Consider the following 24815-nt stretch of genomic DNA (forward strand, 5'->3'; position numbering starts at 1 on the left):
TAAAGATCCCAGAAATGTTCCATACGCACAAAAAGCTTATTTCTCAAAAATGTTGTGCACAAATTTGTTTACATCTCTGTTAGTGAGCATTTTTGCTTTGCCAAGATAATCCATCCACCTGAAAGGTGTGGCATATCAATAAGCTGATTAAACTGCATGATCATTATACAGGCACCTTCTAAAATGTGCAATGACACAGATGTCTCAATTTTTGAGAGAGCGTGCAATTGGTATGCTGACTGCAATGTGGTTTTAGAGAATTTGGCAGTACGTCCAATCGGCCTCACAACCGCAGACCACGTGTAACCACGCAAGCCTAGGACCTCCATATCTGGCTTCTTCACCTGCGGGATTGTCTGAGGGAGGGGGAGTTGATGGATGCTGGGTGCTGAGAAGTATTTCTGTCTGTAATAGAGAACTTTTGTGGGCAAAAACTCATTCTGATTGGCTGGGCCTTTTTTCCCTTGGTGTGATATGAATATGGTACATCCCATTAACCTATTAATAAACAAATTAGGCATATTTGGGCAGTCTTGATACAATTTTTTTAACAGAAATACAATGGTTCATTGGATCCGTCTAAAACTTTGCACATACACTACTGCTATCAAGTGGCCAAAATATACACCTGGGCTGGTGCATTTCAAAGATGATGGTACAAAATAACGTTTTTTACATTATATATTTTATATTTTTATATTCCTAATTGTACACTCTCCTCAAACAATAGCATGGCATTATTTCACTATAATAGCTACTGTAAATTGGACAGTACAGTTAGATTAACAGGAATTTAAGCTTTCTGCTCATATCAAATATGTCTATGTCCTGGGAAATGTTCTTGTTACTTACAACCTCATGCTAATCGCATTAGACTACGTTAGGTCAACCATCCCGTGGAAGGGACACTGATCCCGAAGAAGTTTTAATAAACTTCTATAATTACCTTTTAAGACGTATTAGCGTTAGACCTTTTTGTATCCTGTTGCAATTTTGATTAATTTAAGTGATTTTGAGTGCAATATTTATGTATTCATTCTCCCATTCATGGTTTCATACTTTTAGCAGGTGAACATTGCTCTAGCAACCTCTGGGTCTGTCTCTGCCCTCTGGGGAGGGTCTTGTTTATTTACTTGGCCCTAGGGATGGTGCAGGCAGATATTGGGGGCTGGCTGCGGTGCTCCCATTCCTGGTTCTCACTCCCTGCATTAGACCATCAATCACATTGGTCCCTCTGTCTGTCCTACCAGTTTCCCTCCTGACCAATTGGCATACGTTATCCACCCTGGGAGGGCCCCCATCAGCCGTGCCTCTTTTGGAGACCCCCCCCCTCCCCTACGTGGTTGATATTCTTGTCCCAAAGATTAAGCAATTACACATGGCCGGTACATTGAAACGGTGAATGGTTCATTAAATCAGTTATTGTTCCATTTATCACTCCAATGTTACTTGGATTACTGGCAATTCTAGTGCTAAGATATGCAAACAAGTTCTGATCTTTGGGGACAGGTGCATTTATCAGACCCAAAACCCATACGGAGTGCTGTCGGGTGCCCGGGACGCTTTGGTGACTCTTTGTGGCCCTGGAGTCTCATTCGAATGTCTGACCTATCAACTTTTGTGGTAGTTTCTGTGCCTACCATGGTTACCACTGGAAACAAGGAATCAGGGTTTGATTCAGGAAAGGGAGCCTGAGAAACGGCTACCACATCCAAGGAAGGCAGCAGGCAAGCAAATGATCCACTCCCGATTTCGGGAGGAAGTGATGAAAAGTAACTATGCAGGACTTTCACGTCCCTGTAATTGCAATAAGTACACTTCAAATGATTTCATGATGATCCGTTACTGATGTTCAGAACTGAAGCATTTTTACAGTGGTAAGAAACTTCAGAAAGTGTCACTATGTTAAAACAGTAAAATTTGACTGCCTGTTGTGTATTGTCATTCAGTGTGACATAATATCCAATGGGGTCACGCCATTAAATTAAAGGGCAAAAAAATGTTGTCTTGGACAAAATGGTAAAATAATTGTTAAGCATGAGGCATGTAACATTATAATAATCGACAAGTAAGATAATTGCCTTTTACCTAGGCTTATTGTCAGGCTGGTGGGTGTAGCTGGTGTAGAAAGTCAGGCGCAGTAGAGCAGAGATGAGTGAAACAACGCACTTTACACGACAGCACAAAGTAAACAATTTACAAAGTGCAAAAAGAACGGTTGTGTCACGACTTCGGCAGAAGTCGTTGCCTCTCCTTGTTCGGGCGGTGCTCGGCGTTCGACGTCACCGGTCTTCTAGCCATCATTGATCCTTTTTTCATTTTCCATTGGTTTTGTCTTGTCTTCCCACACACCTGTTTTCAATCCCATTCATTACCTGTTGTGTATTTAACCCTCTGTTTCCCCTCATGTCTTTGTCAGAGATTGTTTTATTGTCAGTGTAGTGTGTTTGTTGTATAGGTGTGCGTCGGGTCCTTGTACCCATGTTTGTTTGTTTATGTACATTTAGTTTTATGGAGCATACTCCTTGGACTTTATTGAAAGACTCCATTTTACACTCCATTTGACTCTCCTGCGCCTGACTTCCCTGCCACCTATTACACCTATGCATGACAGGTTGCCACAAAACATGGGTGATAAACAGCACCCGGTACAAACCAGCCGGAACATACCGACCTGAACAAATAACAATCACACACAAAGACATGGGGGAAACAGAGGGTTAAATATATGACCAGTAATTGGGAAATGAAAACCAGGTGTGTGGAAAAACACGACAAAACAAATGGAAAATGACAAATGGATCGTCGATGGCTAGAAGACCGGTGACGTCGACCGCCGAACACCAGCTGAACAAGGAGTGGCATCAACTTCGGCCGAAGTCGTGACAGTACCCCACCCCTTGAAGCGCGGCTCCAGCTGCGCGTCGACACCAGCCTCGGGGCCCGGAGGACGAGGCGCGGGCCATCCGGATGGAGGCGGTGGAACTCTCACAGCATTGAAGGATCCAACACATCCTCCACCGGAACCCAGCATCTCTCCTCCGGACCATACCTCTCCCAGTCCACAAGGTACTGAAGGCCCCTGGCCTGATGTCTCGATTCCAGTATGGAATGAACGGAGTATGCCGGTGCCCCCTCGATGTCCAGAGGGGGGGGGGGGAGTAACCTCCCGCACCTCAGACTCCTGGAGCGGGCCAGCCACCACCGGCCTGAGGAAAGACACATGGAACGAGAGGTTAATGCTGTATTCGGGGGGAAGCTGTAACCTGTAACAAACCTTGTTTACTCTCCTCAGGACTTTAAATGGCCCCATAAACCACGGACCCAGCTTCCAACAGGGCAGGTAGAGGAGCAGGTTTTGGGTCAAGAGCCAGACCGGTGCACTCATTACTGCACTTCGTGGCGCAGCACGGCGCGCTGAAGGTGAACATGGGTGGCGTCCCATGTTTCCTCCGCGCGCCGGAACCAGTCGTCCACCGCAGGAACCTCGGTCTGACTCTGATGCCAAGGATACCCCAATACACACTGGAAAGGGGAGAGGTTAGTGGAGGAGTGGCGGAGCGAGTTCTGGGCCATCTCTGCACAGGGCACGAACGCTGCCTACTCCCCCGGCCGGTCCTGGCAATAGGACCTCAGAAACCTACCCACATCCTGGTTAACTCTCTCCACCTGCCCATTACTCTCGGGGTGAAAACCTAAGTTAAGGCTAACCGAGACCCCCAGACGTTCCATGAACGCCCTCCAGACCCTCGACGTGAACTGGGGACCCTGAGCAGACACTATATCCTCACGCACCCCGTAGTGCCGGAAGACGTGGGTAAACAAGGCCTCTGCAGTCTGTAGGGCAAAGGGCAAAGGGATGAGATGACAGGACTTAGAAGAAATTGTCAGGACTTGTCCGCCTCAGCCGACCACTGCAACCGCACCAATCCCGCCTTCAGCAGTGAGGTAATGGGAGTCGCTACCTGACCAAAGCCCCAGATAAACCTCTGGTATTAGTTGGCAAACCCTAGAAACCGCTACACTTCCTTTACCGTGGTGGGAGTCGGCCAATTGCGCACGGCTAAAATGCTGTCACTCTCCATCTCCCCCCCTGAAGTTTAAATGCGGTACCCTAGGAAAGAGACGGACTGTTGGAAGAACAGACATTTCTCAGCCTTAAAGTACAGGTCATGCTTCAACAGTCGACCAAGCACCCTGCGCACCTGGGACACATGCTCGCTGCGTGTAGCGGAGAATATCAGGATGTCATCAATATACACCACTACACCCTGCCCGTGCAGGTCCATGAAAATCTTGTCTACAAAGGCCTGGAAGACTGATGGAGCATTCATCAACCCGTATGGCATGACGAGGTACTCAGAGTGCCCTGAGGTGGTACTGAAAGTCTTCCACTCGTCTCCCTCCCGGATACGCACCAGGTTGTAAGCGCTCCTGAGATCCAATATTGTGAAGAAGCGCGCCCCGTGCATTGACTCAATCGCACTGGCTATGAGAGGTAGTGTGTAACTGTACCTCACCGTGATCTGGTTGATGCCTCGATAGTCAATACACGGGCGCAGACCTCCATTCTTCTTCTTCGCAAAAACTGAACTTGAAGAGGCAGGTGAAGTGGAGGGCCGAATGTACCCCTGCCCCAGGGATTCAGAGACATATGTTTCCATAGCCACCGTCTCCTCTTGCGGCAGGGGATACACTTGACTCCTGGGAAGTGCTGCGTCTACCAGGAGATTTATCGCACAATCCCCCCGTCGATGTGGTGGTAATTGAGTCGCCTTTCTTTTACAGAAGGCGGTAGCCAAATCGTCATATTCAGAGGGGATGTGCATGGTGGAGACCTGGTCTGGACTTTCCACCATAGTCGCACCGACGGAAACCCCTAAACACCTACCCGAGCACTTTCGTGACCACCCCATGAGAGCCCTCTGTTGCCACGAAATAGTGGGGTCATGGCAGGCCAATCAGGGTAGGCCCAGCACCATGGGAAACGCAGGAGAATCAATAAGGAAGAGACTGATTCTCTTCTTGTGACCCTCCCGCGTCTTCAGCTCACTCTGCTTACAGTTTCTACCATTCTTCTTCAACCAACCATCTCCCTTTTTTCTACCATTTTTTAACCGACTCAAGCTCACCATATTCCTCCCTCTCTCTCTGACCTCCTCTGCCTCTCTTTTCCCCTCCATTCCTCCTCCGTATTCCAAGTATACGTCTCCTTATGATAATACTGCACTTCTCCTGACATACATCTTGTTCTTGCCTTCTCAAGGGCCGGCATTTAACCGTCTGTCACAATCTTTGTACAATCAGCACGAACCCCTCGGGATCCCATGTTATTCTTTATCAGAAGCTACCGCGACACTTTTCAATTTCAAACAAGCTCTCTCTCAGGGTCCCCCCTGGATACGGATCCTTGGGACGTCTCTACCCTTAACCCCTGACCCTTAACTGAATCATTGCAAATTCAACTTCAATGGAGTAGGGAAATCCCAGGGATAATATACTGTAGCCCATGTTCATCATAGATGTTTTCCTGTGAATATTCTGAAATTGCTGTAATTTATTGTGTACGCTGTATGAGGGTATCAAACTGTTGATCCGTTTATACCAGGGGTGAGCATTACTATCACATCTGCCAAGGAAGGAGCCATCGTCTCACCTGATTGAACTAAATTACACCAAAACAACGAGTGAAATTAGTGAGTATTGACTTTTGTAAACATAAGTGTTTATTTGTATATACATGAGTATATATATGAATCTATAATTACGTAAGAGGAAATAATGTACAATGCATAGCAAAATCTCTGTACAAACCAATAAATAACGCCAGGTCAACAAATATATCAACAAAAGACAATTCCATATGACATCTTAATATTTTCATGAGACAAGACACCGCAAATACATATAAAGGTTTTTAACTCTATGATAATGGCAATGGCAACAGATACTGCCAAAGTAATATGCAGAGTAGGACCAGTCATTCCAGGTAAAGCAAAGCAGACTCCAGTAAATGATGAATAACACCACAAAACAATCAGTGATCAGTCAAGTGGTAGTAAACACACAGTTAGGTAAAGCATAAAACATACTGAACCATTTCAAATGTCAAGAGTCAAATTAGTTCCTGTTGCTAAGTGGTTCAGTTTCTCCAAGGGTAACCAGTAATAACCACTGGATGTCAGAAGGTGAATTCACCAATTTGTAAGTCGCTCTGGATAAGAGCGTCTGCTAAATGACTTAAATGTAATGTAAATGTAATAACCACACTGCCACCTAGGCTTGAACAGTGTATCTGAGGTTCTTAGAATGTTGTTGTAGTGTTCAGAACATAACACTCAGAAATGGCCATCTCCCCGAGAAAAAGCAAGTGATAGAGAAATGAAACAAACATTGTATTTTGAGAGTAACAGAACCCTCGCCTGCCCTCCCTCCCTCCCTCCCTCCCTCCCTCCCTCCCTCCCTCCCTCCCTCCCTCCCTCCCTCCCCCCCTCCCTCCCTCCCTCCCTCCCCCTCCCTCCCCCTCACCCACTCTACTCATCTCTTAGATACATATAGGAAGGGGTAAATCAGCCACCTTTCTCCATGGCCTGAAATATTTTCTACCACCACATGGACCTCCATCTATTCTCCGTCTGGGTTGAGTTTTCCCCATTTAATTGTGTCATAATGGAGAGAGAGGCAGAGAGAGAATGTGTGTTCACAGTGCTCTGCATAGAAGAGAGCCAATCGGAGCAATCGGCAAAGACCCAATCACAGTGCAAGTGAGCAAATCACAGTGCTCGAGTTCGATTAAGTGCACCAGGCTATGGCCCATGACGTGAATGGGCCAAAGCGGTGAGGGAGGAGTACCCTTCTCAAATCGAATTGTAATTTGTGCCGCTCGGTCATGTTGTCAACAAGGCAGCATCATGAATCGTTCAGAAACATACATCTCTTTTTCCATAAAATAAGTTTGAATCTTCTAATTAGTATTCATTGGGAAGGCAGTTAAAGCCTTTTTAAAAATCAAAAGCAATCACTTCTGCATGTGAAAACACAGAATCCTAGTCATTCAACCATGTGCTTAACCTACGTCACTTTTGTTTAGAGCCAACTTCGCCATCGGCCAAAGCGGGGTACATGGCTCACTCCTAGGAGGCAACCCGGTCACAAAACTAATGCAATTAAAGCTAACCCAGTTCACCCGGGGAAGTCCGGAGCATTAATTGAATACCCTCAGTGACACAGCCCAGAAGAGATAACCAATCATTATGCTATGTATGTCCCCCCCAAAAAGAACTCTTAACATCACGGGGGAGTCTCTACCATGCTGCTATTACTCATCTCTATGGTCCTACCATGGTCATGAAGGAAATGACACACATTTAAAAGGCAACTGAAGGGGTTGGGACCAGCATTCACCACGGAGCAATAAAGGCATGTAATGTCAGTGAAATGACACTACTTTTTGGTCGTCTATTCCATGACATGAAAAGACCACTGTCGTGCTTGTAATCATTTCAGAGTTGGTGTCATTCCTCTCACTCTTGTCTGCTTGGAAGTAAGAAGAAGCTTTGGGGTTTGATGCACTGCTTTCTTTTGAGGCAACGATTGTTGACTCCTCTTGCATGGTTGGGCAGCCATAAGGGGAATCATCAGGCAGTTACAGATTATACATGATACCACCATCCCACTGTCAGTACAGGGAGGTAAACCGTTGGTTTCCATACAGAGATAGTCCAGTAGGGACAGGGTGGTATGAAATGCTGTCCTCTGAGCCCCTGAATCACTCAGTGATACTCAATACCATGCAGTCGTATGAAAGTCCCAAAGTCATGCCTGTCCTCACATTTTTAAATGAAGGTGAATTATTGACCTCTAGAAAATGTACATTTAGCAGCAGCCCCATAGCAAAGGAAATGGTGGCAAAAACAATGAAAGCAATAGCCTAACTGTCATGGGAACATCGTCAAACATAAAGGTCCATTGCAAAGTAATGCTGATATTATGCTGTGAAGTTGGGTATTTCTTAAATACCATAATACTGTATCTCTATCACGTTTTTCTCTTATTTTACACCTAACTATCTGTAATCTTTCTAATGTTTATTTTGAGCATATTGAGCTCCATTGCTACACCCTTCTTCCTTGTAGTGGTTATAATTGAATATAACAAGATGTGTCTCTTGGCTGCTCTTAATAAGAGTGTACACTATTCACACCTTGTTTGCTCTGAAATGGGCACAGACTTGAACCTATATTCAATATGGCAGCATCTGCAGTAAACTCTTCAAACTTACAAAGGAGCACCTCTCTATCTAATCACACCAGGCCACTGTAGTTTTCTGTACGTTCCTTGTGCTCCTGTTTTACTACATTTACTAACACCCCTCTCATCATCACAGAGTCAGAGAGAGTATTTAACATGACCAGATATTCCAAATATCTGTAAACACCATTGACACAAACTCAGGCACGGAGGGTTAGGGACAGCACATTGTTAAGCTCCCAATAATCAAGGCCTGAGCCAAGAAGACATCAGTCTCTTCAGGCTTGTCTGAAGAGTCCTGGTCTGGACACAACTGTGTTGATACCGGTAATTGCTTCTCCTGCTTTGCTGCCTGCTTATGATACATGCAGACAGTTCTTGTTTTTCACTAGGCTCCATCTCTAGTGTAGTTCTCAGATACTTTAGTGTAGGTGGATTTAGAGGGCCTTAATCCAGAAGACTGACAGAGAGCTGGGGCACTCGCACTCAGAAGATCCCTTTGGTAATTTTCAGGCCCTTCTGCTTCATGCGAGGCAGCGTAGAGCTGGCTACACTCTTGGCCCGTCCTGTCTTGGATGAGCTACGTTTCTTCAGCACGAAGTTGTAGTTGGCGGTAGAGTTCATGGCATAGAAAACGTTGGCATTGTCTGGGATTCGCAGCTCTATAGGGTGAGAGGAGAGGTGTATATGTTGTTAGTAAAAACATTTGTTTTCCAGGTAAGAAATTCATAAATTAGGACACTATACAAGATGGATGGAGATAAGTGTCAGTGGTAAGAACAACAAATGGATGTACTATTAATGACAATCTGTTTGAATGATAATGAAAAGTATTATATGGGCGACAACGAGATATGGAAAGGTCCAATGCAGCCATTTTGATCTCAATATCATTTGCATATTTCCGTTAGGGAAAGCTTACTTTGAAGTGTGCTTGTGCAATAACTCAATTTGCATTTGCACTCCTAAACCACGCAATTTTAAAAAACTTTGGCAAAGGGTAAAGTCTACAACATTTAGTCAACTCTGTTCGTTACATATTTTTGTTTTGGGAATTGATTCAATGTTTCATTGATGAGAAAATTTGCAGAATGTCGTCCAAAATCGATCTCGTTCCATCTTCTCCCACTGCCGGCCACTGAGGTTCCTCTCACTACCATCGCACTGCCGGCCACTGGGGTTCCTCTCACTACCATCGCACTGCCGGCCACTGGGGTTCCTCTCACTACCATCGCACTGCCGGCCACTGGGGTTCCTCTCACTACCATCGCACTGCCGGCCACTGGGGTTCCTCTCACTACCATCGCACTGCCGGCCACTGGGTTTTCCTCTCACTACCATCGCACTGCCGGCCACTGGGGTTCCTCTCACTACCATCGCACTGCCGGCCACTGGGGTTCCTCTCATTACCATCGCACTGCCGGCCACTGGGGTTCCTCTCACTACCATCGCACTGCCGGCCACTGGGGTTCCTCTCACTACCATCGCACTGCCGGCCACTGGGTTTTCCTCTCACTACCATCGCACTGCCGGCCACTGGGTTTTCCTCTCACTACCATCGCACTGCCGGCCACTGGGTTTTCCTCTCACTACCATCGCACTGGTTCCAATGCATTCTTCGATTCCAAGCTGCTTTCAAACATCAACCTCTACTGGACATTGTACTTACAATGAATGTAGTTAGGATTTTTTAATTAAGTGTAACCTGAACGGTAGCTCAGCAGGTTGAGTCGGGTTGGTCGGGACTGCCATTTTTTCCTTAACTATAGATTTAAGAAGAAATTTAAGCAAATTCCTCAAAAAGTTGATTGGAAACTTTCTTGCTCTATTTCTTATGTTTCTCGTTAAGTAAAAAGTTAAGCATTTTGATTCTTGAAAATAAAGTTAATGGAAAGAAAAAACTCATAAAAGCAATTGAACATTGCTTTAACATTCACTCACAAACTTCATCTGAAAGTTTCAGTATTGATTATTTTAAACCCAAGAACATGTTTTAGAACGGTAGTCTCTGTAAGAAATATGCTAACATAATTGCCATTACTAGCTAGATCGCAATCTAAATCGGTTGCCTAGCAACAAACATCTTAAGATTTGTAAGAAGATATTTGAGAAGTTCGTAAGAAAATCATTAAATCTTAAGATATTGTTGAGGAATTGCACTTGCGAACTATTTTATGAACGTATTTTTTTATTTTCTTAAGAAGGGATAGCAATTAAGTACCTTACTGTGATTGTTTTCAATTAAAATGGTCAAAAGAGAAACAAAAATAGCTTATTAGCAAAGAGACATTTCTCAAGGAAGCATTTTGCTAGGACTGTCTGGGAGGGATCAAATCTAATTTTATTGGTCACATACACGTGTTTAGCAGATGTTACTGCAGGGTGTAGCGGAATGCTTGTAACTGCTTGGTCTGAGTGGGGAGGGGAAAACAGTAAACCACCTGTTATTGGCAGAGCAGTTTGGAACTCTTTTTTATTGGTCCATTAACTAATTTACCCCCTGGTGATGTCACCAGGCAGGCCAAAACTCCAACCAGCTCTTACACTAAATGGGCATTATTATCATTTTCATAATTTCACAGTATTATTCCAACCTCATATTGTAGAAATATAAATCAAGTTTTTGGGCCTTTAACATATTTTTGGTAAATTATCATATTACCTTTTTCTTCAGAGATTTTCTGCATCAGCTCATAGTCCTCAGCTTTCTCTCGCTCCAGGTTGTGTTTCACCATGGCTTTCCTGATGACTGCTGGCGTCTTGTCTTGACTGGTCACCTGCACCAGGAGATAAAGAACACATTTTTAGTTGACATATAAAACGGATTTTCCTGAAATCTCTTCTCTGGCTCAGACATTGTTAATTGAATCAACTGCCCTCTGCTAACAATTAACATTTTCCACAAGGAAAACATTTCACAAGAAATGAATCTATCAATATCAAATAACTCTCTCCTGCTCCTCCTCCTTGGTCTTACCAGGATGCTCTTGTACATGTTGCCGTTGTCCACCTCCAGGCTGACTCTGATGATGCAGCAGTCATCCACCTGCTGGTTGTAGCGGGGCAGGGAAAGGGTGGAGTAGCAGGATACGGCTGAGACTGAGCGCTTGTGGGAGTGGGAGGCGCCTGGGAGAGGAGTGGAGGAGGACACCGAGGAGGACGAAGCACTGCTGGAGCCTGAACCGGAACCCATCCCTGAGGTGTCTAGAGATGACAGGGAGGTGGACTCCCAAAACTAGAGAAAAAGAGAGAGAGATTGATTACAACCATTTACAGTCCACAGAACAAGCTTCTGTTGCAGAGTGGCATGCTGCAATAAACAAATAAAATGTGAAATGTGAAAGTATGAGTCGTAAGTATAAAGATAATGAGGGTGAGAAGCTGAGAAGTAATGTCTGTGATGAGACGCTAATGAGGAGGTTAGAAAAGAAGAAACCCCCTCGTGTGAGAGTGAGAGGGTTAGAAAAGAAGAAACCCCCTCGTGTGAGAGTGAGAGGGTTAGAAAAGAAGAAACTCCCTCGTGTGAGAGTGAGAGGGTTAGAAAAGAAGAAACTCCCTCGTGTGAGAGTGAGAGGGTTAGAAAAGAAGAAACTCCCTCGTGTGAGAGTGAGAGGGTTAGAAAGAAGAAACCCCCTCGTGTTAGAGTGAGAGGGTTAGAAAAAAGAAACCCCCTAGTGTTAGAGTGAGAGGGTTAGAAAGAAGAAACCCCCTCGTGTTAGAGTGAGAGGGTTAGAAAGAAGAAACCCCCTCGTGTGAGAGTGAGAAGTTTAGAAAGACGAAACCCCCTCGTGTGAGAGGGTTAGAAAGAAGAAACCCCCCTAGTGTTAGAGTGAGAGGGTTAGAAAGAAGAAACCCCCCTAATGTTAGAGTGAGAGGGTTAGAAAGAAGAAACCCCCCCTAATGTTAGAGTGAGAGGTTTAGAAAGAAGAAACCCCCTCGTGTGAGAGTGTTAGAAAGAAGAAATCCCCCTCATGTTAGAGTGAGAGGGCTAGAAAGAAGAAACCCCCTCGAGTGAGAGGATTAGAAAGAAGAAACCCCCTTCGTGTGAGAGTGAGAGGGTTAGAAAGAAGAAACCCCCTTCGTGTGAGAGTGAGAGGGTTAGAAAGAAGAAACCCCCCTAGTGTTAGAGTGAGAGGGTTAGAAAGAAGAAACCCCCCTAGTGTTAGAGTGAGAGGGTTAGAAAGAAGAAACCCCCTTCGTGTGAGAGTGAGAGGGTTAGAAAGAAGAAACCCCCCTAGTGTTAGAGTGAGAGGGTTAGAAAGAAGAAACCCCCCTAGTGTGAGAGTGAGAGGGTTAGAAAGAAGAAACCCCCCTAGTGTTAGAGTGAGAGGGTTAGAAAGAAGAAACCCCCCTAGTGTGAGAGTGAGAGGGTTAGAAAGAAGAAACCCCCCTAGTGTTAGAGTGAGAGGGTTAGAAAGAAGAAACCCCCCTAGTGTTAGAGTGAGAGGGTTAGAAAGAAGAAACCCCCCTAGTGTTAGAGTGAGAGGGTTAGAAAGAAGAAACCCCCCTAGTGTTAGAGTGAGAGGGTTAGAAAGAAGAAACCCCCCTAGTGTGAGAGTGAGAGGGTTAGAAAGAAGAAACCCCCTAGTGTTAGAGTGAGAGGGTTAGAAAGAAGAAACCCCCCTAGTGTTAGAGTGAGAGGGTTAGAAAGAAGAAACCCCCTAGTGTGAGAGTGAGAGGGTTAGAAAGAAGAAACCCCCCTAGTGTTAGAGTGAGAGGGTTAGAAAGAAGAAACCCCCCTAGTGTTAGAGTGAGAGGGTTAGAAAGAAGAAACCCCCCTAGTGTTAGAGTGAGAGGGTTAGAAAGAAGAAACCCCCCTAGTGTGAGAGTGAGAGGGTTAGAAAGAAGAAACCCCCCTAGTGTCAGAGTGAGAGGGTTAGAAAGAAGAAACCCCCCTAGTGTCAGAGTGAGAGGGTTAGAAAGAAGAAACCCCCCTAGTGTTAGAGTGAGAGGGTTAGAAAGAAGAAACCCCCCTAGTGTCAGAGTGAGAGGGTTAGAAAGAAGAAACCCCCCTAGTGTCAGAGTGAGAGGGTTAGAAAGAAGAAACCCCCCTAGTGTTAGAGTGAGAGGGTTAGAAAGAAGAAACCCCCCTAGTGTGAGAGTGAGAGGGTTAGAAAGAAGAAACCCCCCTAGTGTCAGAGTGAGAGGGTTAGAAAGAAGAAACCCCCCTAGTGTTAGAGTGAGAGGGTTAGAAAGAAGAAACCCCCCTAGTGTTAGAGTGAGAGGGTTAGAAAGAAGAAACCCCCCTAGTGTCAGAGTGAGAGGGTTAGAAAGAAGAAACCCCCCTAGTGTTAGAGTGAGAGGGTTAGAAAGAAGAAACCCCCCTAGTGTGAGAGTGAGAGGGTTAGAAAGAAAAGGTTGCTGAGTGGAAGTACCGTGAAGTTGGGATCAGGAGCCTGCCACTCTTTCCCCAAAGCAGAGGCTGAATGTTTTACTGAGGATGTAGAGCTCTATAGAGGGAATCACAGCCACAGTTAGCCAAAAGTCTGCCCGGTAAAGTAAGTACATGGGGCAGTGTCAATTCACATGGCCCTTAATCATTATAGAACATTCATTCAAAGACATGACGATGTCAGGACTGAAATTGCTGCAGTGATGCTGTAATTTCAGTATCTCAGAAAAAAAATCAAGATGGATGTGTGCGGCATGATGAAAGTGTGTTCTCCTCCCCCCATGTGACCATGGTCCGCCTCCTCACCTTTCTCTCTTGGGCGTCCGGTGAGTCCGACAGGAAGCTGGAGTTGACATCCTCCAGGTCAGAGCCGCTGGAGCCGGCTGAGGTGACGCTGAGGGTGTCCCCACTATCACCTCCCCCTCCCTGGTACAGTCTGAAGTGGGACTGGTCAAACGACTTGGACTGGGAGCCTCCTGCACTGCTGCAGCTTGCCTCAGTTAACTGGCGACTGGAGATGGAGGAAAACACAGAGACGTATAAGAACCGGACCTCTAAAAACATCAGACTGTACACAATGGAAAACACTGGGTAAGGATGTACGCTAAAAATGTCAATACTAATTTTCAACTATACTGAACAAAAATATAAACGCGACATGCAACAATTTCAAAGATTTTTACTGAGTTACAGTTCATGCAAATCTGTCAATTGAAATAAATTCATTAGGCCCTACTCTCTGGATTTCACAGCTGGGAATAAAATATTTGTTAGTCACAGATACCTTTAAAAAAAGGTAGGGGCGTGGATCAGAAAACCAGTCAGTATCTGGTGTGACCACCGTTTGCCTCATGCAGTGTGACATTTTTTAGAGTTGAGTGTTGATTAGGCTGTTGATTGTGGCCTGTTGTCTCAGTCCTCTTCAATGGCTATGTGAAGTTGCTGGATTTTGGCGGCAACTGGAACACGCTGTTGAACATGTCGATCCAGAGCATCCCACACATGCTCAATTGGTGACATGTCTGGTGAGTATGCAGGCCATGGAGGAACTGGGACATTTGGACAAATGGCAAAATTCTCTAAAACGACGTTGGTGGCGGCTTATGGTAGAGAAATTAACATTCAATTATCTGGCAACAGCTCTGGTGGACATTCCTGCATTCAGCATTCCAATTGCATTGTGTTGTGTGACAAAACTGCACATTTTAGAGTGGCCTTTTGTTGTGTACAGCACAAGGAGCACCTGTGTACTGATCATGTTGTTTCATCAGCTTCTTGATATATCACACCTGTCAGGTGGATGGATTATCTTGGCAAAGGAGAAATGCTCACTACCATGTATGGAACATTTCTGTAATCTTTTATTTCAGCTCATGAAACATGGAACCAACACTTTACATGTTGTGTTCATATTGTTGTTCAGTGTATAATACATTTAGGGATAGTGTGAAAGGTTGTCTATACTATATGGGACTTACTCGCTCCAGCGTTTCATGATGCCCCCGTTCTTCTTGGCTCTGAGAGTGTTGCTGGCAGACTCAGACAGTGGTTCAATCTCACAGGACAGAGTGTAGCTGTGGAGAAAAGGAATGGAAATGACAACACTGTATGCCCATATAGACTTGCTTCTACTCATTTTACATTTCATAAAAATCCTTAGGCCTCTTCTCACCTCTCTGTCTCACTGAGTCTCTCGACTTCTGAGAACCAGTCCCTGAAGAGGCTGTCCTGTGTAAAACTGTAGTTGTTGGACGCCAACTGCAGAAGCTTAATCTGAGCTATCACCTCAAACTCCTGCAAAGAGAGAGAGAGAGAGAGAGAGAGAGAGAGAGAGAGAGAGGGAGGTGAGTCTCTGCCAGTCACCTCTGGTGGGCCACAACCATAATACCAGGGCGTCTCCCTGTTTACCAACACCTATTTATCATAGGTACATATGAATTTAATTTACCTTTCGTCGCTTCTCAAAGTTGATAAGCCCACTCTGGAATAGAGAACAAAGAACAATTAGATGTGGGCACTATTCATGTTGCTATAAACAGAGACTTAACAAGTGGACTGAAGAGGCTACAGGATCCAGAGATAGATAGACTCTCACCTCTGTGAAGTCTTTCATAGCCGTGTCCATCATGACCAGGTCAGTGAGGAAGGTGCCCAGGTAAGGAATGGTCCCCTGCATCACCCCCTGGGACAGAGACAGTCAGAGAGAGGAGTTATCAGAGAGAGCAGTGACCACAGGAGCAATAACACTCATCTAACCACTAGATGGCGCTATGAACACAATAACAGCATAGAGTGGTTGACTGGTATTTCATGTTAAAAAAACAAACATCTCGACTCACCAAGTCTCTCTGCTGCTGGTGTCTCCTCTGCGCTCGTTTAGGGTTCATCTCCAGGGTGGCAAATTTGGAGGTGCCCTCCTGCAGAGAGAGAGAGGGAGGAGAATCTGGTTTTACAAAACTGCATAGAACAGTGCAAAAACCAAATGGGAAACACAACTGGTATTGGCCATGATTCAATTTCAGAAGAGTAGACGGACAGGGCTTAACTAATTCACAAATATATGAGAGGGTGCAGTATAGGCACTGTCTAGTTAACTCTCACGTTTCTGTGAATCACCAGAGTGATTCTTCACCCCAGGTAATGAGAGCTTGCAATCCTACACAGGCCTGGTTGGGCTGGCCCAGATAGATAGAGTAGTAGTGGTAAGTGGGAGCAGAGGTAAGCAGGACAACGCCTTGGGATATCCCTTACAGGCTCATGCCTCATTAGGGTGGTGCTCTTATCTGTACTTGCCAACTGCCTATGACGTCAGCGGGGATTCCCTCTGAGCAAGCACAGGTTTCCTCTGTCAATTCACAGCCAATGTACAAGTACGTCAACAAGCACCCCAGGCTTCAATGTTAGGGCCAATTCATTTACACGCCTAATAGCCTAGGAATGTGGATAGGAATACCTGTTGGAGAAACACTCTGCTTTTTCCTATCATAATTGCTTCGTATGACATCAAAAGTAATTTCCCCAATTCACCAGTGAAAGAATATGCCAGCAGTTAAAGAGTAACTTATGCTAAATAGGCATAACAACGACGAGGGCACATCCTATTTCTTTGTGTAGGAATGTGTTCAGGTGAGCAGACTAAATATGTTTCTCTTGGAGGATTCAGATATAACTGAATATGTCGTCTGCTATCTAATCCTCTGTGATCTTCATCAAAGAGAATATGACCTGCCTCTAGTCCTGGTAGAAGCACAGAGCCTCGTGTTGAAAGAGTAAAATATGAACGACTACTGGTGACACGCTCTTCTTCTGCAGGCATGCGGTTAGTTAGGCATAGCAAGTCCTCTCGAAACACAAACACACTGATACACTGGTGGATCTGATACACTTTAGAGGGAACACTACAGGGTAAGATTCTATACAGTGTTGTACAACTCATGATGAATGATAAATGAGCTAGCAACTGAGAGGAGACAAGGTGTTAGCTAGTTTGTCTATTCATTTTCAGGATGCTATGGAAACCCAGCTGTACAGATAGAGATGAGGGCCAATAAAGCAGTAATGGGTCAGCCAGCCACATTTCCTGTCAACTACTAAGTTGTGAACCCCCACTTTTGACACAACCACATCCTGTTTATGCAGTCCCTATCCTAAAAGATCTACTAGGTGCTGAGTAACATTTGGGTCATTTATGCACACAATCGTTTCGACATCCACGCTTCTCCCTCTGATCATTGACCCACCTTGACCAGCAGCTCTCGGCTTAGAGAGTAGTTGTTGTCATCCGAGAAGATCTCTGACAGCTCACGGAAGGTGCGGAAATTCTCTCTGTTGGCAGAATAAGTCAAATAGGTCAAAAGAGGAACCTGATATCTCAGTGGCAAAGACAAACCTAAACCACCACTGCAAAAAAACTATAAATTACATTTTAACTTCTACCATCAACCCAACCATAAACCCATGTCACTAATGATGTTTTCTTTGGTGGTTGGGGAACTTGACCATGAAACCCCCCTGGTTCAATTCATAATCTAATAGTACACCCTCCACCCAACTGTTATCCCTCTGTCGCTGATCCCCTGTCTCACCTGGACACCTCATCCCAGGTCCTCTTGAGTCGGTGGAGAGAGTTACACTGCAGGGCAGAGAGGATAGCTCTCAGAGATGAGAAGTTCTTGAGGATCCGACATTCCTAAACACAACAGAAAGAACCCATGAAGTGACAAAAACAGCATGACCAATCATCCACAACTGAAACTAACTGTTGAGTGATTGAGCCAGAGAGTGGGTCTAATGCCTTACCCTGGCCACCTCTATCCAGCGCTCCACCAGTCTGGCCCGCTGGGTGGGCTTCAGACAGGGATTGCTGAGGCAGGTGGTGATGACACAGTTGGTGACACTGTTGAACTGGGCCACAGTGGCCCGAATGGTGGGGGCCAGGTGCTCCTTCCCCTTCTTATCCCGCTGGGACCAGATGCCCCCCAGGCAGTGGTAGGGGACCACCTTCTTGAACAGATCCTACAGGGTGATGTCAGGAGGGAGGGAGAGAGAAGGTAAGGGTAAGTAAGGGTGAGCACAAAGAAGACGAAATTGAAGTAACTTGAACTCGAGCAGCAAGTTCAAATTAAGAGGGGAATGTCTCACCGCATCCATGAGTGTGAACTGCTCAGCAACCATGATGGGGTCAAAGGACAGTAAGTTCAGGGCAGGAAGCTCGTCCTCAAAGACACTCTCTTCCTGCGTGGCGAATGGACAGCCAACCTGCTCCACTGTGAAGAAAACACAGCTGAGATCATAATCAGACTGCCTAAATGACCGTCTATTTTACCAGTTCACCACAGGCCCTTAATAAGCATCAGCTTCCCCATCATCCCTGATATCTGAGACACAGACCAGTTTAACCCTATCCTGGCTCTCACCGTTAAGGTCCGGCTCACACCGATGCCTGCGGTGGAAGAGGGCCAGCAGGTTGAGTGCACGGCGCTCCAGGTCGGAGCCAGGGAAGTGTTGGTGCAGGTAGGACATCAGGTGGTGTAGACAGCTATACTGTGGAGGACTCCAGAAGTCCTCTGAGTACTGGTCCAGCCACGCCCCCAGGATGGACGACACATTGCTGCAAGACACAACCCGGATGGGAAGAAGCAGGGAATGAGGAGACGTGCAGATTAGAGAGAGGGAAGAGCACCAGTGGTACATTAGAATTCTGAAAGATCAAACTGTTTGAACACACTGGTCTCCCCAGACACTTACTGTCTGATCTCTGTGTGGTCCTCCTGAGTGTGTCTGTGTAAGTCTATACCAGGCTGGTTCTGAAACTTGGCATACCTAAGACATGAAGGACAACATCAGTCAACGTTCTACAGAGGGAACTGACACGTACACTGTGTTAGTTTGTGTTTGTTTGTGTGTACACCTACAGGTGTGGTTTTAGCTTCATAGCCGACAGTCTCTGTACCTGTTGAGTAGGAGGCACAGCACCTGCTGGGTGGTGGCGAAGGAGCGGTAGGTGCAGAGGAAGATGGTGACGTAGGTGGAGTCCTTGCCCCTGAACGCAGACACCATGTATTCCACCAGCCTCTCCAGCGTACCAGCCTTAATGGTGCGTACTTTACATGTCTCATACAGGCTGAGTGCAGAGTCTGTCTCCACCCCCAGCCATCGCTGCCCTTTACTGGCCGACTGGTGCAGCTGCACTTTCCTCAGGGTGATGGTGAAGACTGCCCCCTCCTCCGCCTCCTCTCCGATCTCCTGTGTCGAGCTCTACAGGAGGGAAAAAGACAGCAAAATGTTGGAAATACACAAGCAACGTTTGAGATCGGGCCTTTGCTCTCCCTCTCTCTATCACTCACAGTGGAGGCTGCTGAGGGGAGGACAGCTCATAATACTGGCTGGAAGGGAGTCCATGGAATGGCATCAACCACATAGAAACCACCTGTTTGATGTGTTTGATACCATTCCATTAACTCCATTCCAGCCATTATTATGAGCCGTCCTCCCCTCAGCAGCCTCCACTGGGGTATATGCATAAATAACAATACTGTTCAGCAAACAGAGGTTGCTATAGATACACAGCTCAACAACAGAGCCCTGCTTTACAAACAAGGAACTAACAATCATATGTATTTATAAAGCCCTTCTTACATCAGCTGATGTCACAAAGTGCTGTATAGAAACCCAGCCTCAAAGCCCAAACAGCCAGCAATGCAGGTGTAGAAGCCCAATGAAATAGACCATAAAACAGTTCACTGTTGTTGTTTGTTGTCACCATTCGGTTTTTTTTCTCCAGCTCTCCAACACAGAATGTTGTAAACAGTAATGGTCATTTAAACACACACAGTCTGACATAACCAGTACATGTAGCAGAATACATTTACATTACAGGACTTTACAGTGAGCATCCCAGGCACTTGGCCCAGATAGCCAAGCAACATCGGTTTAATCACTTTTTGGCTTCCGACCTCTATGGCGGACTGGTATGTACAGTAATCTAGCATGCCACAGACATCAGTCATACCATTACTTGTGTATCTGTCACACACTATTCATCAGAACCTTTCAGTAGCTGGGTATACAGCAGCTTCTCCCTCAGGACATCTGCTGTTAGTTGTAGCCTACTCTGTACTCTCTCACCTTCAATCACACAGCTGCTCTGTTTTGCTTGGTTTCCATGGAGTGGAGCAGTTGCATTTCCATTCAAGTGCTATATTCATACTATCAATGATGCAACCTATTTTTGAACAGAAGTGTTGTTACAAATCTTTTTTTTTTTACATGTTTGTAGCCTAGTGGTTAGAGCGTTGGGCCAGTAACCGAAAGTTTGCTGGATCGAATCCCCGAGATGACAAGGTATAAATCTGTTGCTCTGCCCCTGAGCAAGGCACTTAACCCACTGTTCCCCAGGCGCTGATGACATGGATGCCGATTAAGGCAGCCCTGCATACCTCTCTGATTCAGAGGGGTTGTGTTAAATGCAGAAGACACATTTCAATTGAATGCATTCAGTTGTACAACTGACTAGGTATCCTCCTTTCCCTTGTATGGCAGAGGCTGAGCACACCAGCACTGGACTTGTCAGTGAAAGTAGCCCTTATCATCTGAGCCATACAGAAATGCTGCTGGCCTCTCAATCTAAACCCAATGGAACACAGCCCTGCTCTTAATTAACATAATGGCAACCTCTCTAGGTTCATGGAGCAAAGCCTCAAATCAGTGCTATTCAGATTCACCAGGTCTTGAATAATGAAAGAATGAAAAGGAGAAAGAAACCATAATCCTAATGTAAATGTAGATTAAAGGGTTGAGATAAGATTAGGTTTGTGTGGAAAACTCTATTTGTGTAGTCTGTGTATGTGTATACAGTGATGAACTGTGGATGCCTGTGGTATGGCTGAGCCACACAGGACCTATTTACAACTGCAGAAAAGTCAGGGGACTCTCCAGAGACCAGGTTACCATGGAAACCAGAGGAAACTCCCAAAGAGCCACAGGAACAGGGCATAAGTAGGGCCAGGAAACAGACATATACGTAAGAGAAAACAGCTTCCTCAATTTAGCCTTAACCAGTCATATTCCCTCTCTGCCTGACTCATAGCTTAGTCAGCGACAGAGGTGTCATGGGTAGCCCTAGTAGTGTGCCTTGGGTCTCAATTCCACTTTCTGTTGTTCTAACACAAAAAGAGCCATCATCACAAACATACAATATATAGATGTAGGATCTTAATCCGAGCCAGTTTGCGACAGCATGAAAATAATCCTTTAGCAACAGGAAATGTTCATTATTATGTGGATTATAATGAATGGACATTTTTTGTAGGGGTTGATACAGTTTTGTAAGGAAAAATCAAGCCTGAAATTTCAAAGTGGAAATTACAAACTTCAGAGTCATTTTTAAATCTCAACTGCATTACACCTTTTAAATGTTCTGCATTGCCATAAAGTTATCCTGCAACAAGGTGATCAAATTAAGATCCTACATCTGTTCACCATCAGATTCAAATAAACTACGAAGACCTTTGTCACGCACCATCTCATTGACAGATTTTCATTATTCTGTGAGTACTTGTTCATATGATAATTTGATTAGTGCTGATTTTTTTATCAAGTGTTGATAGGCCTACTTGAGTTAATTTTGAATTAAGTGTTGGATCTGGAGTTGATTTGATCAAGTGTTGTACTTGAGCACACACTAATAGAGTGGCACCATGCATTCTAGAAGTAAACTTCCTCATTATGACAAACAGGTGCTGCTGTCACAAGGGTGTGATGATGACTAGATACTAGACCGTGGTGTGAATCTCTAATAGGGAAAAAAGGAAATGAAACTCACGTGGGGAAGAGTCTCCTTTTAAACAAGTCATCAGTTTATCGGAAAGCGAATTCTAACTGGAAAGTCCATCAAAAATGAAAGAATGAAAACTTGTCTTGACTTGACAGGCCAGGAACCTCACTGTAACCACGACAACTGCAACATTTGAATGGGTTCTGTTTTGCAAGCTCGCTTTTTATGCAAGACTGTGTCCGAATGAAAACATCAATGGGGGAACTTCCTCTGTCAATGCAAGTTGATAATGAGTGGTCATATTCATGGTCTCACCTACAGTGTGTACCATGTATCCCATCTATAAAAAAAAAAATCTGTCTGGATGTGTTAGCTTCAGTCATTTAGAAACCTTATGAATAGCATGTAGCGAGGCTGTAGCCACAATGACAACATAAACAAAGCATTGATCTTTGGACTCTGAGCTAGTGCCAACAGAGACCTCCATCCTTCAGCCAACAGTTGCAGATAATCCGTACTTTCCATGTGCCTGAATACACATTGTCACATGGCACTATTACAGCTAATGCACATAGCATCGCTAGAACAATCTACTTTTTATAATTGTATTTTGGTAGTTTGTTGATAGTGTTGGCTATTGGGAAATTGTTGGCAAATCCACAGCTGGTTTCATAATCATCCTCTCCTACAGTTGTTCAGGGAACTGACACATAGAAAGCCCACACCAGAAAGAGATCTACTCCGAAATAAAGTAAACAAATACACAACACAAACAATAGTGCAGTCCAACAGTGACCCTCTAGCACAGGCAGCAGCTTCCGCTCACACACAATGACTGTTGAAAGCCAATGAGATCATGTACAGCTTAGGATCACTTTTTCTAGAGCAAAATCTCAACTATAAACACAAATATACACACAAATTACACAAACTGAGCAGAAAATGTCCCATCAGTTTATGATTTACACAAAACTTAGTGTGCAAGGGTAAAATGCGAGTGTGCATTATCTGCTTGTCTTACTCATTTTCTTTTGAGTGCTGTTCTTTAAGAGAGGGCCTGTGAGCACAAGAGAGTTGAATGTTCAGAATGTTCTTTGTTTTATGTGAATTCATATCAGGAGCTGTATCCACAAAAATGATATTTGGAATAGTCAGACAGAACAAGGCCCACATCCTTGCTATAACATTAGTGTCCTACGGTTTGGGACATAAGTAGGAATTCATGTTTGGAAGTAAGTCAAAGACAACTACTTACTTGGTATTAAGTTTCAAAAACTTGGAATAAAGTTATTTTCCAGGATGCAGGCCTAAACATTCCAGACACTGTCTGTTTCTTTCATTCCACCTTCCTGAACCTCAGTGCCACTCTCCCTCTCTTTCACTCGCTGTCCCTCTTCCTCTCCCTTTCTCTCCCTTTCCGTCTCCATTCAAATGAGCTACAAATCCACCTACAGTTTCTCATTACAGGACTCAGTCAAACTTGCGCCTGCAGTCCTCAGGATGAGATCCAACAAACAATGGTCTCCTTAACAAAAAGGACATTTGTAGAGCATTTCCACAAACACACACACATAAACACACACAAAACAACAACAAAGTATGTAATTAACTATTCGGAGGGAGAGTATGATTTGCTATTGACTTATTTGTTTGACAAATGATATGTCCAATTTGTTCATTACCACATATGTGGAAATACTCTTTAAATTCTTAAGCCCTCATATTTTAATTATTGCATGATTAACAATAACACTTTTCAATGACGGTCCGCCATCTTTTACCAAGGAGAATTTGTGCCAGTATCACCAGTTTAATCTCTTTGATTGACCTAATAAACTCAAAACCCGAAATAAACAATTAGCTATAAAGTGCAGTACTTTATCATCATAACAGTATATTGGCTAGATGACTATGAACCATGGCTAATGGACAAGGGCCAAAGGAAGGACACACATATACATGGTGAGGACATCATCCACAAGACAAAGTGGCTCCTCCTCTCTACCCTTGGTTGTACCACTATCAGTAATGTAATATTTCAGACGACAGAGTGACCATAACAGTATCAATCTTATGCCAAGCCTGTGTCACAGCACTCCTGAGATAGACCCGAGTTATTTACAGACTCTCACTACACCATCATTTCAGCTCAAGGATAACTGCATATGGGTTACAGGGGCTATAGGGGCCCTTAAGCAATCAACAGCCATTGGCTGAAGTGTCAAATTAATTTCAATGGACTGAGTTTATTTATACACAACTGAACTATTGAATTCCAATACTGTACATTCACCATGCCTACTCAGCTAAAGGAGAAGAATGGCTGTGATTGTAGAGGCAGCTCCTAGGCCAATGAAAGAGGGGGATTAAGCATTAGGTAATTGTGTTACTGGAGAGGATTAGATTACAGGAGAGAGAGAGTTGGTACATGTAGGAGTGGAGACTGAATTGCCCTCTACACTTGTGACAAATGAAGGAAACATACTGTCTTTAATAATAATGGAGCGTTTGAGTTCCAGCCTTTCGTTTCACAAGCTTGTTGAAACTCTTAAGGCAGCATTTATTATTCAGAAGGATATTGAACATATGCCAGACGGTGGTGTTACTGGTAACATACAGTAAGTACACACACACCGTGTGTATACGCACTTTCCCAGAATTACATATGTTTTGCCTGCCAATTCTTGATCTGATGTAACAACTAACAACATTCAAAGTCACTGTATCAATTACGCTCTCGTCCTCATCTGATCTCCTCTGGTCGAAGGAGGCATTATGTAAGGCCAACCAATTTGATTAGTCATCCCCAATGCTTTATTTGCGGCAACCTCTCAGTGAAAAACAACTGTTAAACGTACAGACCCATAGTATAATATGTGCTGAGGTATATGTACTTCT

The 24815-nt window shown here is 44.7% G+C and overlaps 1 protein-coding gene across 3 annotated transcripts in view; it reads right to left on the reverse strand.

Annotated features, from left to right (window-relative positions):
- Positions 1-6531: 6531 nt before the first annotated feature.
- Positions 6532-24815, reverse strand: part of LOC135514230 (ral guanine nucleotide dissociation stimulator-like) — a 29516-nt gene continuing 11232 nt past the window's right edge. For all 3 annotated transcript variants that reach the window (XM_064937556.1, XM_064937555.1, XM_064937553.1), the window contains exons 2-18: positions 19095-19399; positions 18890-18964; positions 18559-18752; positions 18284-18408; positions 17942-18157; positions 17728-17831; positions 17383-17467; positions 15982-16059; positions 15738-15824; positions 15591-15623; positions 15315-15436; positions 15121-15216; positions 13949-14153; positions 13626-13700; positions 11228-11485; positions 10913-11027; positions 6532-8912 (exon numbers count right to left, since the gene is read on the reverse strand). In XM_064937556.1, coding sequence (XP_064793628.1) covers positions 8737-8912; positions 10913-11027; positions 11228-11485; positions 13626-13700; positions 13949-14153; positions 15121-15216; positions 15315-15436; positions 15591-15623; positions 15738-15824; positions 15982-16059; positions 17383-17467; positions 17728-17831; positions 17942-18157; positions 18284-18408; positions 18559-18752; positions 18890-18964; positions 19095-19399 — 2349 coding nt within the window. In that variant the 3' untranslated portion in view covers positions 6532-8736. The remainder of the gene's footprint in view (positions 8913-10912; positions 11028-11227; positions 11486-13625; positions 13701-13948; positions 14154-15120; positions 15217-15314; positions 15437-15590; positions 15624-15737; positions 15825-15981; positions 16060-17382; positions 17468-17727; positions 17832-17941; positions 18158-18283; positions 18409-18558; positions 18753-18889; positions 18965-19094; positions 19400-24815) is intronic.

This window comes from Oncorhynchus masou, chromosome 25 (assembly GCF_036934945.1).
Source record: "Oncorhynchus masou masou isolate Uvic2021 chromosome 25, UVic_Omas_1.1, whole genome shotgun sequence".
Taxonomy (NCBI): Eukaryota; Metazoa; Chordata; class Actinopteri; order Salmoniformes; family Salmonidae; genus Oncorhynchus; species Oncorhynchus masou.